This window comes from Furipterus horrens, unplaced genomic scaffold, assembly GCF_987537825.1.
Source record: "Furipterus horrens unplaced genomic scaffold, mFurHor1.1.pri manual_scaffold_3, whole genome shotgun sequence".
Lineage (NCBI taxonomy): Eukaryota > Metazoa > Chordata > Mammalia > Chiroptera > Furipteridae > Furipterus > Furipterus horrens.
In genome coordinates this window covers 114201292-114228368 of record NW_028327173.1, presented here as the reverse complement: position 1 = coordinate 114228368, position 27077 = coordinate 114201292, and the positions used below count along the sequence as shown (strand labels likewise).

The window sequence follows — 27077 nt, the reverse complement described above, 5'->3', positions numbered from 1 at the left end:
ATCCAAAAATTACCAGTGGGGTAAAAAACTTAACCTGAGTAAATAATATACAGATATAGTTATTAAAATCACTAAAAGTACAGTATTTTCTCCACTGCAGTAGTTCCATGAAACATTGTTTCTAGCCACCATGGCTATTGTTATAGTCATTACAATTCTATTATATATTTGCAGCCAACTCTCAAGTCAATCTAAGCTTTACTTCTTTTCTATATAAAAACAAAGAAAAATAACCTGTTAAAATTTTCTGATTTTGTGATAAATTACTAAAATGACATTGCCTCAAAAAGACACATTTTGCTAAAGTATATAAAATTGCATCAAGTAAAATTCAAACAGATTAATTGAGAATTGATTATTCAGCTTTCATTATTGTAAGAACCTATTTGTCTTCAGGGAACAAAATATACAAGTGTGATTTTATAGAAATGAATTACATTTTCTCCAGGCAAATCCTTTGATATACTATTATTCAAACCTATTACTTCATAGATGCTAATCAATAAAGGAAAAGGGCATTTTCTCTTTATAAACAGCTTTTACAACTAAAAACAACACTAATCTGAATTTTGTGATGATTGTATCACATAATTTCTGAATATTTATATTGTTTGTTGAAGTTCTGCCTTTAACCCTATGCTCATGTGCAACAGCAATCTATCCACAGAAATGATGGTTTCTTACCTGAAATGAAGTAATTGGATATATATTAACGTGAGCCTCATTCCATCGTTGTCCTTTATTCCCACTTGAAGACCACAGTGGATTCTCTATTGTTGTCTGACCTTTCAAACGTAGATAAACATTTAAAACACCTAAAAAAATCAAATTTTATTTTTGTATAATTGTTTTTGCTTCAAATGTGTTTCTCTTTGACCAAACAATTTTAAAAATTAAATATTTTCAGAACATTCCAGTGCCTCTTCCTCTCTTCCCCTCTTATTTTCAATCTTGCTCTTATGACCTTTGACTATATGGTAGGCCTCCAAAGATGATAGCTTCCTATTCCCTAGAACCTGCAAATGTTACTTTAGATGACAAAAAAAGGTTTTGCAGCTGTGATTAAGTTAAGGATCTTGGGTGGGGAGATTATTCTAGATCATCTGGGTGCATCCTAAATATAATCACATATAACATTATAGGTTGGAGGCTAAGGAGAATGTGATACCAGAGAAAAGGTCATGGGAAAGGAAAAGGACGCTCTGCCATTGCATTTGAACATACAGGAAGATACTCACAAGCTGAACACAAGTAGCTTGTAGAAGCCAGAAAGGGCAAGGAAATGAATGATGATTTCAGAAGAAACCAGCCTTACTAAAACCTTGACTTTTAGCCCCTGTATACTCATTTTCTTATTTTAGATTTCTATCCTCTGAAACTGGAAGATAACAAATTTGTATTCTTTTTAAGCCACAAAGTCTGCAGTAACCTATTTGTTTCAGTAGCAGTAGGAAACTACTGTAGCCTGTGATCTTGTACTGACTTGACTGACTTGCCTAAAGTGTAACTCTAATCCTGTTATTTTATATTATCCGTTAGCCTGTGTTTTGAAGTTTATTTCACCCATCTCATTTTTCTTCTAAAAATACTTGAAACTAAAAGAAAAATAGCTTTGTCTAATAATTTGATATACCTCTTTTGACAGTTTCATGTACTGCTCATAGTAATAATAGTAACGAAGCTGTTAATGATAATATATGTGTTGAACACTTCAGATAAAAAATAATCCTCTCAACAATCCTATGAAGTACTTAGTATTATCCCTATTAGCGAATATTTCTCCAGGGCACAATTCTAACTACTATGAAAGAGCCTTCTGGTTTTCTTTATGTACCAGGAGCATTTCTGAGGTCTCTTTACTTTAAATGGCTTCAAATTCCAGAAAAAGAAAAATTTTACTCTTTGAGACAGCATGGAGGACCTGAAGAACATTCTGTTAAGTGAAAAAAGCCAGTCAGAGAAAGACAAGTACCATATTATTTCACTTATATGTGGAATCTAATGAACAAACTGAACTAACAAGCAAAATAGAGAAGATTCACAGGTAGAGAACAGGTTGATAGCTCTGGGGGTGGGGTTTGAGGCATAGAGCAAAAAGAAAAAGAGCTCATGGACACAGACTACAGTGTGGTGACTGTGGGGGCGGGGCAAGGGAGAGGAGTCGGGGGGGGAGGTATAGAGGGTGGGTGGAGGTATAGAAGAGGGTACAGGGGGATATATGGTAATGGAAAAAAGAACAATAAAATGAACTATTAAAAAAATAAGATGCCTTAAACTTCAATATTCCCTAATGCTTTTTTCCCAGGACTCTTTGAGCTCCTCTTCTCTGTTCTGCTGTCAATTCCATCAGCTGCTATTGTAAGCATTGGGTTTTCCATTCTCAATAAGAGAACCAACTAGCCTGCGGGCAAAGACTCATGGGGAACCCCACACAAACTTCTAGAGTCAACCCTGCACACTTCTTTTGTTTCTGTTAACCATACTCATGGATTCTAATGGCTTTAGCTGCCCAGTACTCTGATCTCTGCCTCCTGAACTCACTGGGATTTCCACATTCTGCTGAACTTTCAGGGCCCCAGGCCTGGGCCAGGAAATTGTCCTTAGGCAGAGAACTGGATTTCTGTGGAGATCTCTTTATTCCCATTTTTTAATATATCTGTTTTTCCTTGCCTCTTTTTTAAGAAAATATTTTCTGAAAAGAGTTACTTACCATATTTTGCCCATTTTAATAGTTGTTTATGACAGTAGCACTTATCTGGAAAAAGTTACTACTGAATGGCTTCAGACACCCTAAGTTTGATTACTTCTATAGATAATCATGTTATTATTTAGACGTTTATATGTATTTTATGTAGATACCTTCCATATTTGTTCATGTGAATATTGTACATACATACTGAAAAAACAGAAGAGGTAATATAAAAATCACCATTAAGCTGATCAGTTAGAAGTAGCGTCCTTAATAATTTGGTATGAATTCCTTCAGTTTTTTTAAATGTAGATCTACAGCTGTACGGTTATATGGTATAGAGTAATTTATCTTTCAGATTTTAAGTGTAATTTTGTCTAATTATTTATACATGACCACACATATTCATATTGTACACAAATGCTTAAATATGAATATCCATGATTTGAACAATGACAACTGCATTCTTCACATCACAGATGTCACTTACTAGCTAGGTAAACTTGGCTTAGTTTCTTAATCTCTTTGTCTAAACTTCCATTCAGGTAAGTGATAAGCAAAGCTTTTGGGGAGAATTAAAATGAGTTAAAGTATATAACAATTGTAACACATACCTGGTCTTCACTCTGTTTTATTATTAGCTCTCAAGATGTTAAAATAATATTTCTCTATATTGATGCAATAGATTATATTAGTAAGTTTCTTAATGTTGAACTATGATTATATTACAGCAATACATTTTACTTGATAATGGACTACTATTTTATTATTATGGTCAATACAAGTTGCTAGTATTCTATTTGGGAATAATGCATGTATATTTATAAATAACATTCTCCAGTTTTCTTTTTTGTTTTATCTTATGTTGTGTGATCACTTTTTCCTTTAGAATCTATTATTTTCTATCTTTTCCCCTTTAATATGAGAAATAATCTCTGACTTGTCCTCTGTAGTACTGATTTTATTTTCCACAGTGTAGGTTCTGTTCTTTTGTTTCTAATGTCATTTTTACTTGGTTGTTGTACTATTTATAATGTTACCTTCTTTTCTTTTTAAATTAATAAAGTGATTAATTAATTTTATTGTATTTTTCCATCACCATTTATTCCCCATACCCTCCCACCTCCACCCAACCCCTTCCTCCCCACAATCAACATACTGTTGTCTGTGTCCATGAGTTCTTTCTTTCCTTTTTTTCTTATATCTTTTCAATCTCATCAAGCTCCCCCTTATTTTAATCATTTATCCAGTTCCTTCTTTTCCTGAGTCCATTTTTGTATCATTTTTATCTTTTATTGTTGCATGAAGTTCATATTCTCATTTATTTTACTAAGAGCATAAAGCATATACTATACAAATCTTATTTTCCCCTGAACTGTCAGGATGCCTTTTTCAACACATGTGCTTCCTTTACGAGGCATCAGCCTTGTTCCATAGTGTGGAATTTTCACTGGAGCCTTATTTTCTCACTCTCATTCTTGCTCCATTTCCTCTTGCTTTAATCATCTCTAAGGAATGCTAGATATTCCTGTGGCATTATTCTCCAAACCACTCTTGGAGCCTCTTTTATATACACAGAATAAGTTAGATTCTGTTAGCTCCTCCTCTAAGATCTAAAGCTGCAGGATGGATTAACCGCGATTTCACTATTACTTCAAGATTCCACAGTCTGAGAGTAGTGGAAAAGCATTTATGATGTTGGGCCATTTAAGAGTTGAACTTTCTGGGATTTTCCCACTGTGTGGGTGAGCCATTGTGGCAGGGAACAGCTTTCTGAATTCATCTTTTTAAAGAACTAAGTGTGGCTCAATTTTTCTTGCTTGCTGGTGCTGGTAACTTTGCATAAGAAAAGCAACCATGGGGCCAAGATTTTGTCCACCCACCAGCACAGGCCTCTCGCTTTTGCTGCTCTTCCACCTTCACTGGTCTACTCTACCTCCAGCTCAACATGCATGATGATATTGCGGCGTTCATGGTTGACAATGGCTCCAACATGTGCAAGGCAATCTTTGTGGGTGAGGATGCCCCCAGGGCTTTCCTCCCTTTCATTGTAGGGTGTCCCCAGCATGACGGTGTGCATGGACCAGAAGGACTCCTATGTGGGCGATGAGGTCCAGAGCAAGAGGTTCATCCTAAACCTGAAGTACCTCATTGAACACTGCATTGTCACCAACTGGGACAACATGGAGAAGATCTGGCATCACGTCTTTTAGAATGAGCTATAAGTGGCTCTTGAGGAGCACCCCATCCTGCTCACAGAGGCTCCCTTGAACCCCAAGGCCAACTGAGAGAAGATGACCTAGATCATGTTTGAGACTTCAACACACCACCGATGTATGTGGCTGTCCAGGCTGTGCTGTTCCTTTACATCTCTGGCTGTACCACTGGCATTGTGATGGACTCTGGGGATGGGGTGACTCACACTGTACCAGTCTATGAGAGGTACGCCCTCTCCCATGCCATCCTGTATTTGGACCTGGCTGGCTGGGACCTGACAAACTACCTCGTGAAGATCCTCAAGGAGTGTGGCTTCAGCCTCATCTCCACAGCCAAGCAGGAAATCATGCATGACACCAAGGAGAAGCTGTGCTACATTGCTCTGGACTTTGAGCAGGAGATGGCTACTGCAGCCTCCAGCTCCTCTGTGGAGAAAATCTAGGAGCTGCCCCATGGTCGGGTCATCACTGCCCTGAGGCCCTCTTCCAGCCTTCCTTCCTGGGCATGGAATCCTGTGCCATCCACAAAACTACCTTCAACTCCATCATGAAGTGTGATGTTGACATCTGTAAGGATCTCTATGCCAACACAGTAGTGTCTGGTGGGACCACCATGTACCCAGGAATTGCCGACAGGATGCAGAAGGTGATTACAGCCCCGGCTCCCACCATAATGAAGATCAAAATGATCAAAATCATTGCGACCCTTGAGCGCAAGTCCTGTGTGTAGATAGGCGTCTCTACCCTGGCCTCCCTGTCCACCTTCCAGCAGATGTGGGTCAGCAAGCAGGAGTACAAGCCCGGCCCCTCCATCGTCCACCACAAATGCTTCTAGGCAGACTGTTACCTAGTTGGTTACACTCTTGAAAAAAACCTGACATACACAGAAAACAAGATGAGATTGGCGCGGCTTTCTTTCTTTCTTTCTTTCTTTCTTTCTTTCTTTCTTTCTTTCTTTCTTTCTTTCTTTCTTTCTTTCTTTTTTCTTTCTTTCTTTCTCTTTCTTTATTTCTTTCTTTTTCTTTCTTTCTTTCTCTTTCTTTCTTTCTTTCTCTTTCTTTCTTTCTTTCTTTCTTTCTTTCTTTCTTTCTTTCTTTCTTTCTTTCTTCTTTCTTTCATTTTTTATTATGTGCTTTACTCAGGATTTAAAAGCTGGAATGGTGAAGATGACAGTGGTTTGTTGGAGTGAGAATCCCCCAAATTCTATAATGTGGCTGAGAATTTGATTGTACATTGTTCATTTTTAAAAGTCATTACAAATATTGTGAGATGCATTGTTACAGGAAGTCACTTGTCTGTCCAAAAGCCATCCGTTTCTAAGAAGGACCAGTTCTTGATGAGTCCACACACGAGAGGGTAATATCATTGTTTTTGCATAAATTATGTAATCCAAATTTTTAAAACTTCGCCTTAGTACTTGATTTTTTTTTGAATGGTCAGCCATCATTGCCCCCCCTCTTTTGTCCCCAACTTGAGATGTATAAAGGCTTTTTGGTCCCTCTATGGGTGGATTGAGGTGTGGAGGCAGCAAGGGCTTACCTGTCCACTGATTTGAGACCAGTTCAATAAAGTGGACACCTTGAAGAAAAGATCGAAAGAAAGGAAGAAAGAAAGAAAGAAAGAAAGAAAGAAAGAAAGAAAGAAAGAAAGAAAGAAAGAAAGAAAGAAAGAAAGAAAGGAAGGAAGGAAGAAAGAAAAGACAACCTCGTGCCAAAGGCAGAGCCACTGCAGAACATATTTCTGTGTGATGTCAATGCATTCTGTTTTTGGACTTGAATACTCAACAGGGAGGAATTATAAGGAAATCAAGAGCAAATAAATAATAAACGGTGTTAAAGTCTAAATAGAGTAATTTTTTGAACCTATAAGTTCTCTGTCATTGGACTAACAATGTGTGATATAGCACAGTCCTTTCAGAGATTATTTGAATAAACAGTCTAATAATCAAATTTAAAAAAGGGCACCTCCTCTATTTCACAGCTGTGTCTCTTACAGCCTATATCCGGCTTAGTGGTAAATTACTGGTTTGAACTGTGATACGCTCTACTTGCTTCTTTCAATTTTTCTTGACATGTTTTTTCATTGTTGTTCTATTTTGGTTGTCCCAATTTTTCCCTTTTGTTCTCCACTGCCCCACCTACCCCAGCCCCCATAGTCAATCCCCACCCTGTTGTCTATGTCCATGGGTCATTCATACCTGTTCCTTGACTAGACCCTTCTCCTTCTTCCCCCTTTTAACCTCCTCCCCCCACCCCTATGGACACTGTCAGTCTGTTCTTTGTTTCCATGCCTCTGGTTCTACTTCACTTCCTTGTTTATTTTGTTCATTGGGTTCCTCTTATGGGTTAGATCATATGGTATTTGTGTTTTGCTGCCCAGCCTATTTCACTTAGCATAATACTCTCCAGTTCCATCCATGCTGTCATGAAAGGTAGGAGTTCCTTCTTTCTTTCTGCTGCATAGTATTCCATTGTGTAAAAGTACCAAAGTTTTTTTGATCCACTCATTTACTGATGGGCACTTAGTCTGTTTCCAGCTCTTGGCTATTGTAAACAGTGCTACTATAAACATAGGGTTGCATAAGTTCTTTTGAATTGGTGTTCCAGGATCTTCTGGTATAATCCCAGCAGTGGGATCGCTGGATCAAAAGGCAGTTCCATTTTTAGTTTTTGAGGAAATTACATACTGTTTTCCACAATGGCTATACCAGTCTGCATTCCCACCAATGGTGTACTAGGGTGCCTTCGTCTCCACATCCTTGCCAGCACTTGTTTTTTGCTGATTTGTTAATGATGGCTATTCTGACCAGTGTGAAGTGATATCTCATTGTGGTTTTAATTTGCAGCTCTCTGATGCCTAGTGATGTAGAGCATCCTTTCATATGCCTATGGGCCATCTATATGTCCTCTTTGGAGAAGTGTCTGTTCAGGTCCTTTGCCCATTTTTTAATTGGATTGTTTGTCTTTCTGGTATTGAGTAATATGAGTTCTTTATATATTCTGGAGATAAAACCCTTGTCTGAAGTATCGTCAAATATGTTTTTCCATACGGTTGGTTCCCTTTGCATTTTGCTGATATTTTCTTTAGCCATGCTGAAGCTTTGTAATTTGATATAGACCCATTTATTTTTTCTTTACTTTATTAACTTTATATATCCTCTAGGGCTATTTAATAACCCTAGAGGACATATGAGTGAAAATACTGCTTTGTGGGATGTCTGAAATTTTACTGCCTATAGATTCATCTAGGAGTTTTACGGTGTCATATCTTATGTTAAAGTCTTTTATCCATCTTGAGTTTATTCTGTTCTATGGTGTAAGTTGGTGGTCTAGTTTCATTTTTTTTTTTTTTTTTGCATGTACCATTCCAGTTTGCCCAACACCATTTGTTGAAGAGGCTATTTTTTTCTCCATTTTATGATCCCGTCCCTTTTGTCAAATATTAATTGTTCATAGAGATGTGAATTTATTTCTGGACTCTCTATTCTGTTCCATCGATCTATGTGTCTGTTCTTATGTCAGTACAGGACTGTCTTGATTACAGTGGCCTTGTAATATAGTTTGATATCAGGTATTGTGATCCTTCCTACTATGTTCCCCTTTCTCAAGTTTGCTGAGGCTATTTGAAATATTTTTTGAAATATATGTTCTAAATCGGTGAAATAATCATTAATATTTTAATAGGACTTGCATTGAATGTATAGATAGCTTTGGGTAGTATGGACATTTTAATGATGTTAATTCTTCCAGTCCATGAATATGTTAATTGCTTCCATTTATTTGTATCTTCCTTAATTTCTTTCTTTAGTGTTATGTAGTTTTACAAGTACAGGTCTTTTATCTTGTTGGTTGAGTTTATTCCTAGGCACTTTACTTTTCTTGTTGCTATAGTAAATGGGATTTTCTCTAGTTTCCTTTTCTGATATTTCATTGTTGGTATACAAAATGCCTTCAATTTTTGGATATTGACTTTGTATCCCACTATTTATTTATAAAAAATTCATTTATTAGGTCGAGTAGTTTTTTGGTGGAGCCCATAGGGTTTTCTATGTACACTATCATGTCATCTGCAATAATGACAATTTTACTTCTTTCTTTCCAGTTTGGATTCCTTTTATTGCTTTTTCTTGTCTGATAGTTGTGGTTAAAACTCCCAATACCATGTTGAATAAACTGGTGAAAGCACACACCATTATCTTATTCCTGATCTTAGAGAGAAATCTTTTAGTTTTTGCCTGTTAAGTATTATGTTGGCTGTAGGTTTCTCATATATGTTTCCTCTATACTGACTTTGCTGTGTTTCTATTATAAATGGGTGTTTTACTTTATCAAATTCTTTTTTAGCACCTATTGATATGACCATGTGTTTTTGTCTTTCATTTTATTTATGTGGTGTAGTATATTTATTGATTTTTGAATATTATACCATCATTGGGCTTCCGTGTAGTTTTATTTTCTGGAATTTCTAGTTATCCTTTGTTTTGAAGTAGTTGTATTCCTCTCTAGTTGTAGAGGGAGACCTAGCGTGTCTGTCTAAGCCTCCATCTTGGCCGGAAGTCATCATCAGTGATTTTGGCCTGTAGTTTTCTTTCTTTCTTGTGTCAACCTGGTTTTAAAATTAGGATAATACTGGTCTCATAAAAATAATTTGGGAGTCTTCCCTCTTCTTGAAATTTTTTGAGTAGTTTGAGAATGTTAGGAGTTAGCTCTTCCCAAAATGCTTGGTAAAATTTCCCTGTGAAGCCATCTGGTCCAGGGCCCTGTGTGCCAGGAGTTGTTTTTATTACTTCTTTAATTTCACTAATTGTTATTGGTTTATTCAGGCTTTCTGCTTCTTCTTGAATCAGTTTCGGAAGATTATTTGTTTCTAGAAAAATGTCCATTTCACTTAGGTTGTCAAACTTCTTCTCATATAGTTGTTTACAATCCTTTGTATTTCTGTGGTATTGATTTAATTTCTCCTCTTTCATTTCTGATTTTATTTATTTGGGTCCTCTCTCTTTTTTCTTCATGAGTCTGGTTAAAGGCTTGTTGATTTTGTTGATCTTTTTGAAGAACCAGCTCCTGAATTTATTGATTCTTTAAATTGTTCTTTTAGTCTCTATGTCATTTACTTCTGCTCTGGGCTTCATTACTTCCTTCCTTCTACTTGCTCTGGGCTTTGTTTGTTGTTGTTTTTCTAGTTCTTGTCAATGTAGGGTTAGGTTGTTTATTTGAAATTCTTTTAACCTTTTTAGGTAGGCCTGTATTGCTATGAACTTCCCTCTCAGGACTGCCTTTGCTGTGCCCCATAGGTTTTGGGATGCTCTGTGTTCATTTTCATTTTTTTCCAGAAACTTTTTTATTTCTTCCTTGATCTCATTTTAACCCCTTCATTGTTAAATAGCATGTTATTCAGTCTCCATGAATTTGAATGATTTTGGTTTTTTTCCTTGGGTTTCTAGTTTCAAGCCATTGTGATCTGAGAAGATGCTTGGTATAATTTCAATTTTCTTGAATTTATTAAGGCTTATTTTATTGTCTACAGTGTGGTCTATCTTTGAAAATGTTCCATGTGTATTTGAAAAGAATGTATATTTTGCTTCTTTGGGGTGAAATGTTCTGTATATATCAATTAAGTCAATTTGATCTAGAGTGTTGTTCAATGCCACAATTCCCTTATTGTTTCTTTGCTTGGAAGATCTTCCCATTGTTGACAATGGTGTGTTAAAATCCTCTACTATGAGTGTGCTGCTGTTGATATCCCTCTTGAAGTACTCCAAGATTCCCTTATATATGTGGGTGCTCCTATGTTGGGTGCATATATGTTTACAAGGTTTGTATCTTCTTGTTGGACAATTCCTTAAGTATTTTGTAGTGTTCCTCTTTGTCTCTCTTTTTTAAAAAAAGTATATTTTATTGATTGTTTTTACAGTAGTTCCAATTTTTCCCCTTTTGCTCCCCTCTGCCCAGTACCCCCCTTCCCTCCAGCAATCCTACCCCCCCTTAGTTCATGTCCATGGGCCATGCATATAAGTTCTTTGGCTTCACCCTTTCCTATATTTTTCTTAACATCCCTGTCTATTTTGTACCAACCGATTATGCTTCTTAGTCTCTGCACCATTTCCCCATTTCTCCCTCTCCCCTCTCCCAGCTGATAACCCCATACCTATGATTCTGTTCCTATTCTGGTTTGCTTAGTTGGATTTTGTTTTTATTTTTTAGATTCAGTTGTTGATAGTTGTGAGTTTGTTGTCATTTTAGTGTTCATAGTTTTTATCTTTTTCTTAAGTAAGTCCCTTTGACATTTCATATAATAATGACTTGGTGATGATGAACTCCTTTAGCTTTTCCTTGTCTGGGAAGCACTTCATCTGCCCTTCCATTCCAAATGATAGCTTTGCTGGATAGAGTAATCTTGGTTGTAGGTTGCTTTCCATCACATTGAATACTCTTTGCCAGTCCCTTCCTGCCTGCAAAGTGTCCTCTGAGAAATCAGCTGATAGTCCTATAGGCACCCCCCTGTAGGCAACTCTCTGCCTCTCTCTTGTTGCTCCCAGGACTCTGTCTTTATCTTTCACCTTTGGAATCTCAATCATGATGAGTCCTGGTGTGGTCCCCTCTAAGTACAGCTTGCCCAGGATCCTCCCTGCTTCCTGGACCTGTATGTCCATCTTCTTTGTAAAATTTGGGATATTTCCCTCATTTTTTTTCAATTCTCGCTTCCTCATTCTGCACTGGTTGGCTGTTTTTTAGTTCCTTATGTTCCAAATCATTGATTTGAACCCCGGTTTCCTTTCCTTCACCATTGGTTTTGTATGAATTTTCCTTTGTTTCACTTAGCATAGCCTTCATTTCTTCTCTTATGCGTTTGCCATACTCAAGCATATCTGTCAAGCCTGTGAGCATCTTTATCACCAGTGTTTTGAAATCTGCATCTGTTAAATTGTCTATCTCCTCGTCACTTAGATCTCCCACTGGAACCTTGATCCATTTCTCCCTTTGGGCCACACTTCTCTCTCTCCTCATTTTGACAGGCTCCTGTGCTTGTTTGCCTCCACGTCCCAGGTAGAGCTGTTGCTCCTGTTATGTTGTAAGGGGTGGAGTCTTAGAGATTCATCAGTACAGGGCGACCTGTTTCACCACGTTGTGGGGCTTTATGTGGGGGAGGGGTCTGAGAGGGAACAATGCCGCCTGCCCAGCACTCACCCTTTTTCCAGGCACTCTCCCACTTCTGCACCAGACTGTCACCCCTCTAGCTGCTGCCCTGGCCATCGTTCCCAGAGTGGGTGGGTCTGCGGATGTTCTAGGACCATTGGAGTCCTTTATATAAGTGGACTCTGCTGAAAGACTGGCAGTTTTTGCCTCTACCCCAACCCCCACTGGTCAGCACAGTCAGAAGCAATGACGTTTTATTTTTCCCAGAGCTGGGACTGTGGGCTGCGAGGTCTGGTGAGGAGCTGGGAATGTTCCCTAGGTGTCCCTCCTGACTTTTTAAAATGTGTGACTGTGCTTCCTGCTGGCCTGCCACTGCTGCCACTGCTGGCACTGCTGCTGCTGCTGCTATTACCATCACACCATGTCCTCTCTGCCCCGGCTCTGCCCCTCCTCCTTGTTTGGATGAGTATTTCTTTTTTATATATTTGTTTGCTGGACTTACACTCAGTTTGATTTTCTGGAACTTCTGTTTTTTTCTAGTTTTGAGGTAGTTGTATTCCTTCTTAGTTGTGGAGAGAGACGCAGCATGTCTGTCTATGTCTCTATCTTGGCCAGAAGTCACTCTTTGTCTCTTTTTATGGACTTTTTTTGGAAATCTGTCTTGTCTGATATAAGTATTTCTACCTCAGTTTTCTTTTCATGTTCACTTCCTTAGGATACTTTTTTCCATACCTTCACTTTCTGGTTTTTGTAGATATTTTGTTCTGAGGTGGGTCTCTTGTAGACAGTATCTATGCAGGTCATGTTTTCTTATCCATTTAGCTATGCTATATCTTTTGATTGGAACATTTAATCCATTTACATTTAATGTTATTATTGATAGGTACTAATTAATTGCAATTTTTTCCTTTTGTACCTGCCCCCCCTTTTCTTTATCTTCTTAAAGCAGTCCCTTTAGCATCTCTTGCAATGCTGCTTTTGTGGAGAAGTATTCTTTTAACTCTTTAATTTTTTTGGTCTGGGAAAATCCTTATTTTTTCTTCCACTTTAAATGAGAGCCTTGCTGGATAGAATAGTGTTGGTTGCAGACCTTTGATTTTCATTACTTGGAATATCTCTTGCCATCCCCTTCTGACTTGTAGTGTTTTTATTGAGTCATCAACTGATAGCCTTATCAGAGCTCCCTTGTATGTTACTAGCTGTTTTTCCCTTGCTGCCTTTACGATTAGCTCTTTGTCTTTAAATTTTTTCATTTTAATTATGACGTGCCTTGAAGTGGTCCTTTTTGGGTTCATCTTGATTGGGGCTCTCTGTGCTTCTTGAACATGCATGATTTTTTCCCTCACCAAGTTAGAGAAGTTTTCTGTCATTACTTTTTCAAACAGTTTTTCAATCCCTTGCTCCTCTTCTTCTCCTTCTGGTATCCCTATGATACAGATATTACATTTCATTTTGTCCTGCAGCTCCCTTAAACCCTCTTTTTTTTTTTTTTTTTAAGTCTTTTTCATTTTCTTGCTCTGGGAATTTCTTTCTACTTTGTCCTTCAGCTCGCTGATTTGATCCTCTGCTTCATCTAGCCTGCTTTTAATTCCTTCTACTGTGTTATTCAATTCCTCTGTCTCTTATTGTTAGTTTCTATGTCCTTCTTCATGCTGGTATTGTTTGCAATAAGGTCCTTTTAGCTTTTCTGGAGTTCTTTGTAGCATCCAGGAAGGAGCTGCAGGGCTTGAATGGGGCAGCTCACGGCCTGGGCTGGAGTCAGACTGGATACCGGTAGATGCAAAAGGGAGTTTACTGATTTCTCCTGAACACTTACTATTTTTATAGGAAGGAAAGTATCAGGTTTTTTTTTTTCTTTTGGTATTTAAAAAAAGTAACTCCTTAGCTTCTCTATCTAGTAGGAATCCTTTAAAACTTGTACTTAATAAATTAAGGATACCCTTTCTAAGCTACTGATGCAGTGCATATGTTTCATATAAAAATTACCAGTAGATACTCCAACAAATGTGAGGTGTTAATATACACAGATGGCAGTGAATTAATTGCCATTTTATATGGAACCCTTATTTCTCTTGGGGAGCATGAACTTTCATTTTAGTCAAAGTGATGGGAATCAATCCTGTCATAGAATCAATATATGAAAGTTTTTGTTTAAAATAATACTTTTAGACCTTTCAGTTGTAATTAACCCAACAAAGTAGTGTGTCTTATATGTCTTTCCAAATGTACTTAAAGAAATAAATACATTCTTTAGGAAACTTATTAACAAATATGATTTATCATTATATTGATAATAATAGGTTATTATATTAGCATTAAGTATACTATTTTTCTCAAAACAAAGTTTTCCTGTGAGCATGTTTAAATTTTTAATAAAGAATTTTATTTTACATATGGAATATAAATCAAACTTGAATTATTTTGAATCACATTTATTAAATATATACTATGTGAAACGTATTTGTCCAGTACTTAAAGAAGCCAGGTCTGAATTTTCCCAGATATTGAATGAGTTTTTGAATAGATTATATGAGCTATATTCATTTGTGGTTATATTTTATTTTAAAAGACAGGTATTGCTTGTTTTATAAGAAAAAGGAAATAGACGTATAGTTGATTAAAATAAATTCTTCCAACTATATTATAATTTAATTCTTATTCTGATATATATAATATTAATTATATTCCATTATCAAAATCAGTGAATATACACTATTGATTCAATAGTCTATTATAGAGCTGATGACAAGGTGATAACAATAAACAGTGTTTTTGGAAGATTCCTTTTCAAGTTTCCAGTTTTTTAAGTTTATAAAAAAGAGTTCAGTGCCAAAAGTTACATAAACTTATGTTTGGATAATCTTGGACAACACAATTATAACTTGTGAAAGAGAATAAAATGATTCAAGAAAAGTTTGATTCAGCAAAGCTGATTTAGCACATTATTATAGTAAAAAAAAATCTGAAGTGAATACGATGAATTGTGTTAATACCCCTTAAAAGTAATTTTAAATCTGCAGAGGCACTGTGTTTATGCTTTAGGAGGCACCAGATATCAATAGGTATGAATTTAATCATCCCCAAGAATTTTAAAATGTTATGTCATTCTATGACAAGTTTGAAGTTAGCCAAACAAAATTTAACTTTTTCTTTTCCTTGGTTTTCTAGTTCTCATCTTTTGATCACTACTTCTTAAGAGTCAAGTGCTGAAGCTAGAGAGGACTTTGCTCATCTCATGCTTAGGTATTATAATCAGAAAGGTTAACTGATCTAAGTGCAGCATTATCTCATGAGCATTGAGCCAAGTTTTGGGGTTATTCATGGCATTATGAAATAGCATAATTTTAATTTTAATATTTTTGTATACATTACTATATAAAATATAATGTACATAATTAGTTATAATTATCTAGTGCTATTATTTCATTAGTACTTCACATGTTACTTTTAAATATTTTACTATAAATATTTTATGTGTTTTAGATAAATAATTTAAATATATGTCTTAAAATGTGCATATATATTTCCTACAGATACTTGGAATTATCAAGTACACAGATATTTTTTGGAACTTAATTTATTGCAAGGTCTGGAGATTACTTGCATATAAATCACATTTTTATTCTAATGAGTAATACAGACCCTTAATTTAAGTTTTACATTTAATGAAAGATAAGGACATGATGAAATCATCTAGCCCCAGCTAAGAACTATGTATATTGATAGGTAATTGTTAGCATCATTTGTTTTGCACACACAGACTAAAAGGGGAAATTATAAAATCATTATTTTCTGCTTGAATAGAAAGGGCTGCATAGTCCATATATATTTTTAATATATAATTGCAATGATACCTTAAATTTAAAATGTCAGTTCATTTTCTGCAGTCAACACCTTGCCTTCTGGTATCCAGTTGAATTTCTACATTAGCATCCAATAAATTTTCCTAAAACACTACTGCTCTCCCTACTCTGCCATAAGAACAGAATTCTCTACTCTCTCTGTTGCTTCTTCTATTTCTCACATTCTTTGACCTTTGCCTTCTCCTTACTACTTAACTCTCTTGGAGAGTTACATTTCGTCTCTTATAGAAAATTTATATTAACTTTGATGCTCTCAGTGTTCTCTCCCTTGTTCAACCATAGTGTAAGCCCATCATGTATTTTGATGTACATTACTTTCTGAATTTAATTTAATCCACAACTTATTACCCTGAACATAAGATAAACAATTTGTTGACTAAAGACTTTTTTTTACCATAGTTCTTCTTTATATTGCATAGAAGCCTGACAACACGAGGCACATACATGAGCATTCTATTGAACAAAAATGAGCAACCTAAGGTAAAAACGCTCATCACTATAAATTTATACTTTCAATGAAGTTAGTTTAAAAAGTTTGGTATGCTTGATAAGAAACAAAATCAGTTAACCTATTTTCTTACCACTAATTTAATTGATAAAATAATATTTTTATTAATTACACTAAAAATGAGAATTGTATATTTTGAAAGACCAGTCTTTCTCAGTCAAAGCATTAATTTGGTTTAAACACCATAGCTTCTACTACACATTGTCTGAGGGCCCATCATCAATTACTAATTAAATATAAGATAAATTTGCAAGTAGTTAGTGGTTTAAAACCAGATACTTAAAATGTAAATGAACTAGTTATTACATATTGTGGTATTAGAAGGACTGTGAAAAGTGTCTGTAATATTTATAAGTGGTAATAAAGCATGACTAGATTATATTCACCCCTATTAAAATGCATATTAATTTAACAAATTAATGTTAACTTATCATGAATGTCTTCTACCTACAGCATTTTTTTACACTGATGACATTAGCATTATTAACATTAAATATATACAGAACTTCACTGAGAGTATTGACTAATTCTAAACAGGAAGAGTGATTTAATATCAACTGTTATAAAACAGCCCATGGTTTGGTAGCTATTCTCTAATTTTTAAATGGGGAATACTAAATAACCTCAGCTACTTAGGGATTATCTCTTAAAAAAATTTAATTCTGACAATTTATCAGAATACAAGTCACTCAAAATTATATATTTATTCTGCTGTTATCCTTCAAAAGTCAACATAGTAAGGGTTCTAAAATAATGGCACCTTATCTCAAGATTTTCTTAAAGGCTCAAACTGTCTCTCATATGCTGTCCAAATACAAGGGAAAATATGGGAGAAAATTTCTTATTTGAGAGACATATTTGAGATGTAAGCAAGCATCTCATTTTTTTAAATCTAACCATAAAAATAAGGCCTTTGACCTTACTAAGAATAAAAATCAGTCTTCTAAAGCCATGCAAAAGATTGTCACCTTTGCCTTCTCTGTATCTTCTGTAAGAACATTTTAGCCCTCAGTTTAAAATCTTTGAATTCCAGCACTGAGAAAGCTACAATACAAAAGATAACCTGCAATATCTAATTAAGACAATTTAGTTGGAGGTTAATTACAGATTCATTAAATTTTATTTCTATATTTCATTATTTTATTATAAGGTGACACATCTGGACCATAATATTTCAGCACAAAATACACATTTTATTATCTAATGTCAACATGTAAAACTTTTATTTCAATAAGTTTCATGTTTTCCTAGAAGTACTAAGTTACTGTTCATTATACAAGTGTACTTGTATAAAAATAAATTTTTCTTTGTTTTAAATGGTAACAAATATGTGACACTTTTGCTTTCCTCAATGCTATGGCTACCAAAGCACTTAGATTTAAATGCAAATTAAGTCATGATTCATTTCTGTATTTTTTTGCCCAAACTTACCTATAGGGTCTTGATGAAAACCTTCTGTTTCCAATCTAAATGCCATACTTTCAATTTTGTTTTTGTTTTGGTATTCTTCTAGCACACTCAGAAGTAAGCTGCTCTCAAGTAGCTTACAGTCTAGCAGGGGTCAGGGTAACAAACATGAAATATGCACCTGATGTGGTGGGGAGAAACAGAGCAGGGAGGATGGGGAAGAGTTTCAGCAGATGTCCTTGAGTTGACTTTTGAAGGAACAAATGAGTTACTAAGATGATTAAAAATATTCATTTACTTTATAAATAGGTATAGGATATGAAAATAAATATTTACATTTGCAGAGCACTGTGTGATGGGGAGAGACATAGTTTCTGCCCCCCTCCCGCAACATACAGTTCAACAGGACAAAGACAACCTATGAAGAGGCCCCAGATACAATACAGTTCAACTTGGGGAACTTCACGTATGACTGGACTAGACTATCAAGCCAGAAGGGCAAACATACTTGAGATCTTTATGTTACTGATTTTACAGAATGATCTGTACCCCCAGAAACTAAGGGCCAGAGAGACAGCAAGGAAATCAGTTAGCAGGGTAATTCAGTAATATGCACAAAAAGTAATGGGGACTCAAACTGACACTATATCCTACAACACATTTCAAAACATCGAAGACTGATGTTCTAATCCCTAAACTCGCCAGCTCTCTATCGCTCACCAGTTTCTGCTTTCATATACTACTCCACGAAACCAGTCTACTCTTTTAAAATGCAACCTTTGCATCACTTTATGAAGAAAGTAGTCTCTTAGAAAGGCAAATTTCATATCTGTTTGTTCTTGCATCTAGGAATGTATCAAAAGCCACATTCTTACTTCCCACCTCAGTGGAAATGACTAGTTCCACTCGTCACAGGTAATTCCCCTACAAATGTTCATAATTCCCATCTCCTCTAAAAAAAATTACTTCCATCTGATTTTTGTATCTCCAAACTTGCTTTTTCCATGAATTCTTATTTCTCTTAAACTTGGCCCTTCTACAACCCCACGTTTTACTTTATAACTTCTTCCTCACCCTCATGATTCATATCAGTAGACTTCATTAACAAATTCCTCTTCCTTGCCTTCCACTTATTCTAAATTAAAATTAGCTTTCTAGAGTCAAAACTGTATTGAATATTTTTATCAAGCTCAATGAATGTGTTCATAAGTGTCTTTGTATCTTTATTTTTAATTTCTTGGTATATGATGCTTATATTTCACATTCTTCTTTCTAGAAATAAATGAAGTACATATTTTACTGAGTTTTAATAAACTTTTGTCATATCCTGTTGTCTGAGATTCAATTTCTTTGCAAAGACATTAGAAATTCAGTTGACTGATTAAAAAATCAAATGCCTAAAGGATTGATGAAATAATCATATTATTGTCAACAGCCAGATAGTGTATCATATAAAATACCTGATAACACATTATAGCTTTCATTTATTTGTTCCTCAATTTTTATGAAATATTTAATTAACAATAAATTATTACAATGTGGCATACAACTTCTAAGAAACCTTCTAATGGTTTCATCCTCCTATCATTAACACTCGTATAATTTCTTCCACTTGAGTGTGAGTTGAAATTATCAACTGAGTTATAACAAATATGATAAGGCAGAGTTATTGGATGTCCCTTCAGAGATCAGGTTATAAAACATTTTGGACATGTGTTTTCTCTCTCTCTCTCCTGGATTTCTTGCTTTGGAGGAGGCCTGCTGCCATGCCATAAGACTGTCCTAGAGAGAGGTCCACGTGGTGAGGAATTGCGAGAGGCCTCCAACCAACAGACAGCAAGAAATTAATACTTTTATTCCAACACTTGTGAGGGAGTGAGCCTGCCAGAAGATCAAATGAGTGGGTTTGGAAGTGTATTCTCTGCAAGTTAAATCTTCAAATTAGACCCAGACCTGCCTCACAGTTGGATTGTCTGCAACCTCATAAGAGGCCCTGAGGCACAGGCATGCAGCTAAGCCATACCTACATTTCTGGCCCACACATAAACTGAGATAATAAATGTTTGTTGCTTTAAGGTACAAAATTGGTGGGATACTGTTATGCAGCAATAAATAATACATATATTTGACTTTATTTCAAAGAAGAATCTCTTTTCTAAGTAATGTATAAATGATCATCAATATTTGTATTATTAAAAAACGATGACTCTCCTCAATGGTATATTATCTGTTAGAGTAAAATAACTAGATTTATATTAACTTAAGAAGTAATAACTTCAATTAGGCTATTATAAATCCAGGACAAATAATATTTGAATAAGAGTTTCCCAAAGAATTGATAAAACTGATAATTTAATTTTTAAAACCAGTGACTAAATGCCCCCAGGTTTACAGATGAATAAGTGTCTCAGCATAATATTTGAAGAGGGAAGGTTTCAACTATAGGCAGTGTCTCCCTCATCTAGTGCTAATTGATTAGTCAATATCTAGGACTGGTTTAGCTCAGTGGATTGAGCGTCGGCCTGCGAGCTAAGTGTCGCTGGTTCGATCTTCCAGTCAGGGTACATCAGAGAAGGAAAACTCTGACTCCAAAAAACCTCCGCTGCCTTGCGGCATACCTCTTTAGGGGAAAGGCTAAGGGAGTAAACCCCGACAGAAAATCCGGAGCCGGAGTCCCTAAGGCGGTTTGACGTTGTAGTCAACACCGGCAACTCCTGCGGCGCACCTGAAGCCAAGCTGTATTGACTCCGTCTTTCCCTTGGACCCTTCAGCTGCGAAGAGAGGGGGGGTCTGCTGCATGGGCAACAGCAGACCCTCCATATTACCCTGCCCAGGCTCTGTAGCTTCAGCGTCATCGCAAGATGTCGATTCAACATGGGAGGAGACAGATACTACCATGTCACTCTCGAGTCGGACTGCACAGCCATTCTCGGCGGTGCAGATAGACTCTTAAGAAGCTACACCATCGTCTCTCGAGACGGACGGCTGCCGACGAGGACAAATATATTTGCCTAGATTTTGGTAAGAAGAATGATTGTGTCCTGCTAAGAGGGACCTAAGTGGCCTGATACATGCAATGTCTGATTAAGCACAGAAATATCACAGGAATCAAAGTGTAAGATATTGGGGAACAAGGAAGAAATAAAAAACTATCTTTTTCCAGAAATCAACTGAACATCCATTGACAAAAAAAAGAGGATAACAGTAACAATTGTGAAGTTAAAAATATATTAAAATTACCTTGGGACTCAGCATAAATATGCAGAAATTTTGAGAGAATGTCAGCTTATAAGTAGGTAAATACATATTCTACTTATTAAAGTAAGTCAAATATTAACCTTGGAATTTGTTTATTTAAAAAGCAATTTAATATGCCTGTTCTAAGGTAAATTGGAAGAAGAGAAAGTCCATGAAGTGTATTCAAAATGGAAAGTAAGTAAAATATACATGACCAACTAAAGAAAAAAAATAGAGCTGAGCTAATCCTACTTTTGTAACAGGATAAAAATCTCAGAATAAATAAGGTGGCTTGGCAATTGTGTAATTATCTCCTTTTGTAGGCTAGGACACAGTGAGTGCATGCTTACTCTCATGGCTTTCTAACTACTTTTCTAGTTTCTATTCTGTTCTCAAGGATTTTACCCACTCCTATCAGATTAATTTTCCTAAATCAAAGACCTCCTCATGTTTGTTGTCTGCCAAGAATCTGTAAGATCTCCCCCTGATGGCTGAACCAGTTAAACTTTCATAACATTGCAATAAGTCTCCCTTCCAAATGGAAGAAGGCAGACTCACGTCCAGCATCCCAGACTGGTTTTATGGCTTCACTACTTATCAGCTATGATAAGTTTGATAGACATAGTAATTAAAATTCTATGTGCTTCAGTTTTATCTACAAAATAAAATAATGATTTTAATGAGTACAAATGTTTATTGTGACAATTAAGAGAAATTATGACGTGTTAGAAATGTGTCCTGGTTTGTGATGAGTACTCCATAAGTATTAGTTATTACTTTACTATTGGCTGTTACTGTGGCTATTTGAGATTCAAAGTAATGTAAGATCGATGTCTACTATGTGACAGAAGAATTTTTTATCCATTATATATGTTATCCATTTAACTTGAACAACACAATTATGAAATAGGAATTATTATTCTGTTTTTACAGATGAAGAGAAAAAGATCCAGACATGTTAAATGACTTCTTTAAATTCTTACAGTGACTGAGCGCTACAGGCAAGTTCCAGCCCAGAATCCCTGAGTTAATGTTGAGGGTACTTTTACTGCATAAGGGGCACCCTTTCAGGTTGTCACCTCGTGCTCCACTGTGAAGACTGCTGCTTAATAGCCTGGCAATGAGTTTGAATCCCAGTTGCTTTCAATTCATGCAAAGTCTCCGAGGTCTAGTTTTCCTCCACTGTAAGAGGTGGACAGTGGTGCTCATTTTTATAACATTTTTAAGAGGATTACTTCACTTGGTACAGTAGCTGGTATATATCATGTCCACGACTTTATACATTTAAAAAATACATATTTTATTATTAGTTTTACTAATTTATATTGACACAATGTCATGTCACTCTAACTTCTCACACTCTACCTTCTCGTTACCAGTGCCTTAATCTCTGTGCTCATCTCTGTCTATTAAAAGTTTACCTGTCCTTTGTAGAGAACTGTTGAACTGCCTTATTCTTTAACTAGATACAGATCAACAATCCCTGTCCAAGCTCTGTGGGTCTAGACATGCTTCACCATTGAGAATTTTTCTTATTCTGGAAAACTGAAAGTGTACATCTCATGTTACATGACATCTGTGGAAGCATCCGGAACAGAATCCAGAACTAAACATAGTAACATTTGTGCTGCAAAGAGCACAAATGTTCACACTCATGAGGCTAAATAAAGTTTATATAAATAGGCTTTATCAGTCCAGGTTATATTCTAACACATGTACAGCAGGCAAGCCTGCACTGCCAAATAATTAAATTAAAAACAATTTTATTCATTTAAAAAAAAATTTTAGGATCGCACATAATGAATTGCAGACTTGCATGACTTCCTCTGACCCCAGCAGGTTTGCTAGGTTCTTTTGCAAGGTTCTGTAATTTCTATGTAGTACAATGGTGTATTTACTCATCTTATTCTCCATTACTGTACAAGGTCTCCAGGAGCAGAATGCGTATCTTCATTTTTGTATACTCTTCAGGACCAAGGATGTTCTTAACTCAAACGAGGTGTGTTTGGTATATTTTAGAAACAGGACAAAAAAATCACACCCATATTCTGAATAGGTAGATGGTGCTAAAAGTACTGTCTTCCAAATATGTTAGTACTTTTTTCATAATCATTAATATTCACTGAATAATAATTCAAGAAAAATTTTAAAAGAAGCAATCTAAATTGTACTGCTATTAAATTTCACAAGAAGATCTCATAAATAATTTAACCTATTGATAGTCTGCTTGAATTAGGTAGGATTCCAGAAAAGGTAGGTAGGTAATCATTCAAAATTTAAAATTCTAATCTAAATGGGGAAATTAGGACATGATGGAGGATCATTCTTAGCATCATATTTTTAAATTTATAGGTAAGTCACTTAAAATTAATGATTCTATTCTTGGTTTAAAATCAGTTCAATGCTGTATGTTTATGAACACTTTCCTTGTTAGTGATGATATACTTTAAAAGAAGAAACATAGCAATTCTTGCCATCTCACCTATATGTTGTCCATACATGTGATAAAAGAAGCTGAAACAATATGCAGTGTTCGTGGGTCCATAAGGATTTTTTGGAGCTATGCTAAAAACAGGGCTGAGAAGTCGAGCCTTTTCACCTTCCAGTCTTGGTCGAGATGTCTCAATGTACATATAAAAACCTTTGAAAAGACAAAATAAAACGTTTAAACATATCATTATTAGGTAACATAAAATTCAAAATTATGGATAAGTTTAGAGTTTTCATAAAAGTACAGATTGATAAGATTTGTATCTCATGAAATTTGTATATGTATTATATAATATAAAGAATAAATAATTTATATAAGTAAAGGTAACATTGTTTAAACTATTAAATTTGAGACAAAATTAGAATTTTGCACTTAAATTTTCAAGAAAATAATCCTAGTCCCTCAATTATATGCTAGTGAAATCTGAAAGAAAATTAATGTCTACAGATCTTGAAAATATCTGAATTATTGATGTTGTACATACAATTTTAATATTCTATTTCACAATCTTTAAATACACAGCTAAGTATTCTCTGGCATTTCACACGAATGGCATTGCTAACATCCCAAGGCTGGAGGATGAATGGTACGAACACATTTCACAGCCTTGTACCTTCTTTGGAGCCACTGCGATCAGCATTCGGTCCTGTGTTTGGAGTATATTTTGTATTTCTTGTTGCAGTACTTTGCTTTGTCCAGTCAAAATTATCTGTATCATCTTGGGTGAACAAACAAATGTTACCATCTTCAAATCCACAATGAAATTCTCCTGTTAACAATTTTAATTAAGGTGATTAATATTAATTAAATTAATACAAACTGCAATATTCTTATAGGAGAAATTTAAGTCATTAAGCATTAATGCCAGATTTCAACAATGGAATCAGAGCCACAATTGCCAGAAGATTACAACTAAACATAAAATGATTTCATTTTAATGAAAATAATAATATTAATATATAAATTATTCTCTTATTTAATAATGTAAATCCAAACCATATTCATCTGACATTCAGATAACTAAAATTAAAGACTATACTCACCCTTGAATTACAGCTAAAGAATTTTTCCAGTTTTCATTTTTCAGTATAGGAACAACTCAAACTAAGCTGTCAATTAAAAAATGATCTTTTAAAATGTATCTGGAAGCATGTTAAAGCTGTATACCTTGCGGCTATAATTGTTCACATCATGTCTGGAAATGCTTTTGTCTATATAGCTATTTGCACAAATGGAAGTTTAGTTAAGAAAAGATAATTACGAATTATTTTAAAAAGTAGTTATCTTCCATACTTTATTTGAATATGTATTTTCCAGTTGTTTGAGATTAAAAATGAAAAGAACTTTATGAAGACCAGGTGGAAAGACAGAGTTTTTTGATGCCTACCACATGATATGTTCAGACCCAACAAGTTCAGAGAGAGCTTTCTTCAACTGTCTCTGAAAAGAGGGTTGTTGTAACATTTCGAGGTTTCAGAGTGTTTTTTTTTTACTGAGATGTACCTGTTTGAAATACAGGAGTAAATACAAAAGATGACAATGTCCACTACACACAGAATTAAAATATCCTTAATTAAGAAAAAATTAACATAGTTTATATTATTTCATTCAACCTCATTACAACTCTATGAAATCACAGTAATACTAGTTTGTGAGGCTCACAGAAAGAAAACTTTGGCTAAGTTCAGCAGTTAAAAAATAAAGTCAAAACTGGCTACAGATTCCATGGAATTCATAGAGATATAAATATCTAAAGAACAGAGACTCCCATTTTTTTTCCCCCTCTATTATGTTTGAAACTTATTTTATATCTTTGGGAGTAGAACTCTTGCAGTTGGTGTAATGCCCTGAATTAATCTTTGTGTGTCTATATACTAAGAATGAACTATTTGAAAGGGGTTTAAGGAAACTATATCATTTACAATAGCATAAAAGGAATAAAATACTTAAGAATAAACTTAACCAAAGAAATAAAAGACTTATACATTGAAAACTATAAAGCTGATGAAAAATAGAACACACACAAATAAATAGAAAGACAACCCATGTTCTTGGATCGGAAGAATTAATATTGTTAAAATATCCATACCGACCAAAGTGATTTGTAGATCAACACAATCCCTATAAAAATAGCAATAGCATTTTTATATAGAAATACAAAAAAAAAATCTAAGTTCGTGAAACCACAAAAGATCCAAAATTGCAACATAATTATGAGCAAGAAGAAAAAAACTTAAAGCATCATACTTACCAATTTAAAAATATAAAGTTATAGTAATCGAAAAGTATGGTACTTGTACAGTGTTGGGGGAAAGTAAATTGATGTATTTATTATGAAAAAAAGTATGGAGGTTCCTCAAGATAAGTAAATATAGAACTACCATATGATCAAGTAATCTGTCTGAAAACTCTACACCTAAATGAAATTAAGTCAATACCTCAAAAGAGATACGCACTCCCATGTTCATTGTAGTATTATTCACAGTAGCCAAGGTAAAGAAACAACCTAAGTGTCCATTGACAAGTGAATAGATGAAAACTTTGTGGCAGATATATACAATGAGATATTTTTAAGCCTAAAAAATTAAAGCTATCCCACCATTTGCAATAACATGGATGAAACTAGAGAACATTATACTAAGAGAATATGTCAGACACAGAAAGAAAGAAACTGCATAATATCACTTACATCTAGAGTCTAATAAAAGTCAAATACATAGAAGCAAAGCGTATTTAAAATGAAGGTTGTCAGGGCCTGGGGAGATTTGGAAATGGGGAAATGTTGATCAAAGGGTGTAAACTTGAGTTATGCAAGATGAGTCAGTTCTAGAGATCTGTACAACATTGTGCCAATATTTAACAATATTGTATACTTAACATTTGTGATGAAAGCAGATCTCATGTTAATTGTTCTTGTCATAAGGACAAAAATAGAGAGAGAGAAGATGGAAGGAAAGAAACCATTGGCATATACAAATAAAATTAAAATAGAAGGCTTTCCCTTTGAATTTAAAGAATTTGTTGCTTTTTTGTTATTGTTTTGAGATTTAAAAATTGCTGTACCTCTTTGTGTTTATTTATATTGTATATTCTGAGGAAGATGGTTTATAGGGAATATAAGCATTTAAGAGTTTATAACTCAGTTACATCTCTGGATAAACAACATTCCACATAAAATATTTACTAACATATTTTTACACTGCAAATCTTATACTAAACAATATATAACTTTTGATGCTAGGCGTTGAAGATCTAATGTTGGTGACAATGGTTAGTTATATTCATAGATACATATATTTTAGGCACGGTATGAGATTCCTTTACTTGCTGCTTTGGAGTCATAATAAGGCAAGTATTTGATTTTACATGTTTTCATTTTCTTAATTATATATAATATACAGTGCAAAATATCCAAAATAAAATATAAAGATTGAGGATTTCAGCTTGTAGGTCTGCCAAAACTTACTTTTTGGATATTATTGAAAATTGTGTATAAAAAAATTTTATGGTGCCATTTAAACATATCTTTT

General features: G+C 34.9%; 1 protein-coding gene and 1 pseudogene across 1 annotated transcript in view; one reads left to right on the top strand and one right to left on the bottom strand.

The window, feature by feature from the left end:
* Positions 1-27077, bottom strand: part of MDGA2 (MAM domain containing glycosylphosphatidylinositol anchor 2) — an 849851-nt gene that overhangs the window by 21173 nt on the left and 801601 nt on the right. Inside the window, exons 13-15 of the mRNA XM_090270100.1 lie at positions 24161-24316; positions 23539-23697; positions 685-815 (exon numbers count right to left, since the gene is read on the bottom strand). Coding sequence (XP_090126226.1) covers positions 685-815; positions 23539-23697; positions 24161-24316 — 446 coding nt within the window. The remainder of the gene's footprint in view (positions 1-684; positions 816-23538; positions 23698-24160; positions 24317-27077) is intronic.
* LOC150015774 (actin, cytoplasmic 1 pseudogene) lies at positions 304-5740 on the top strand (annotated as a pseudogene).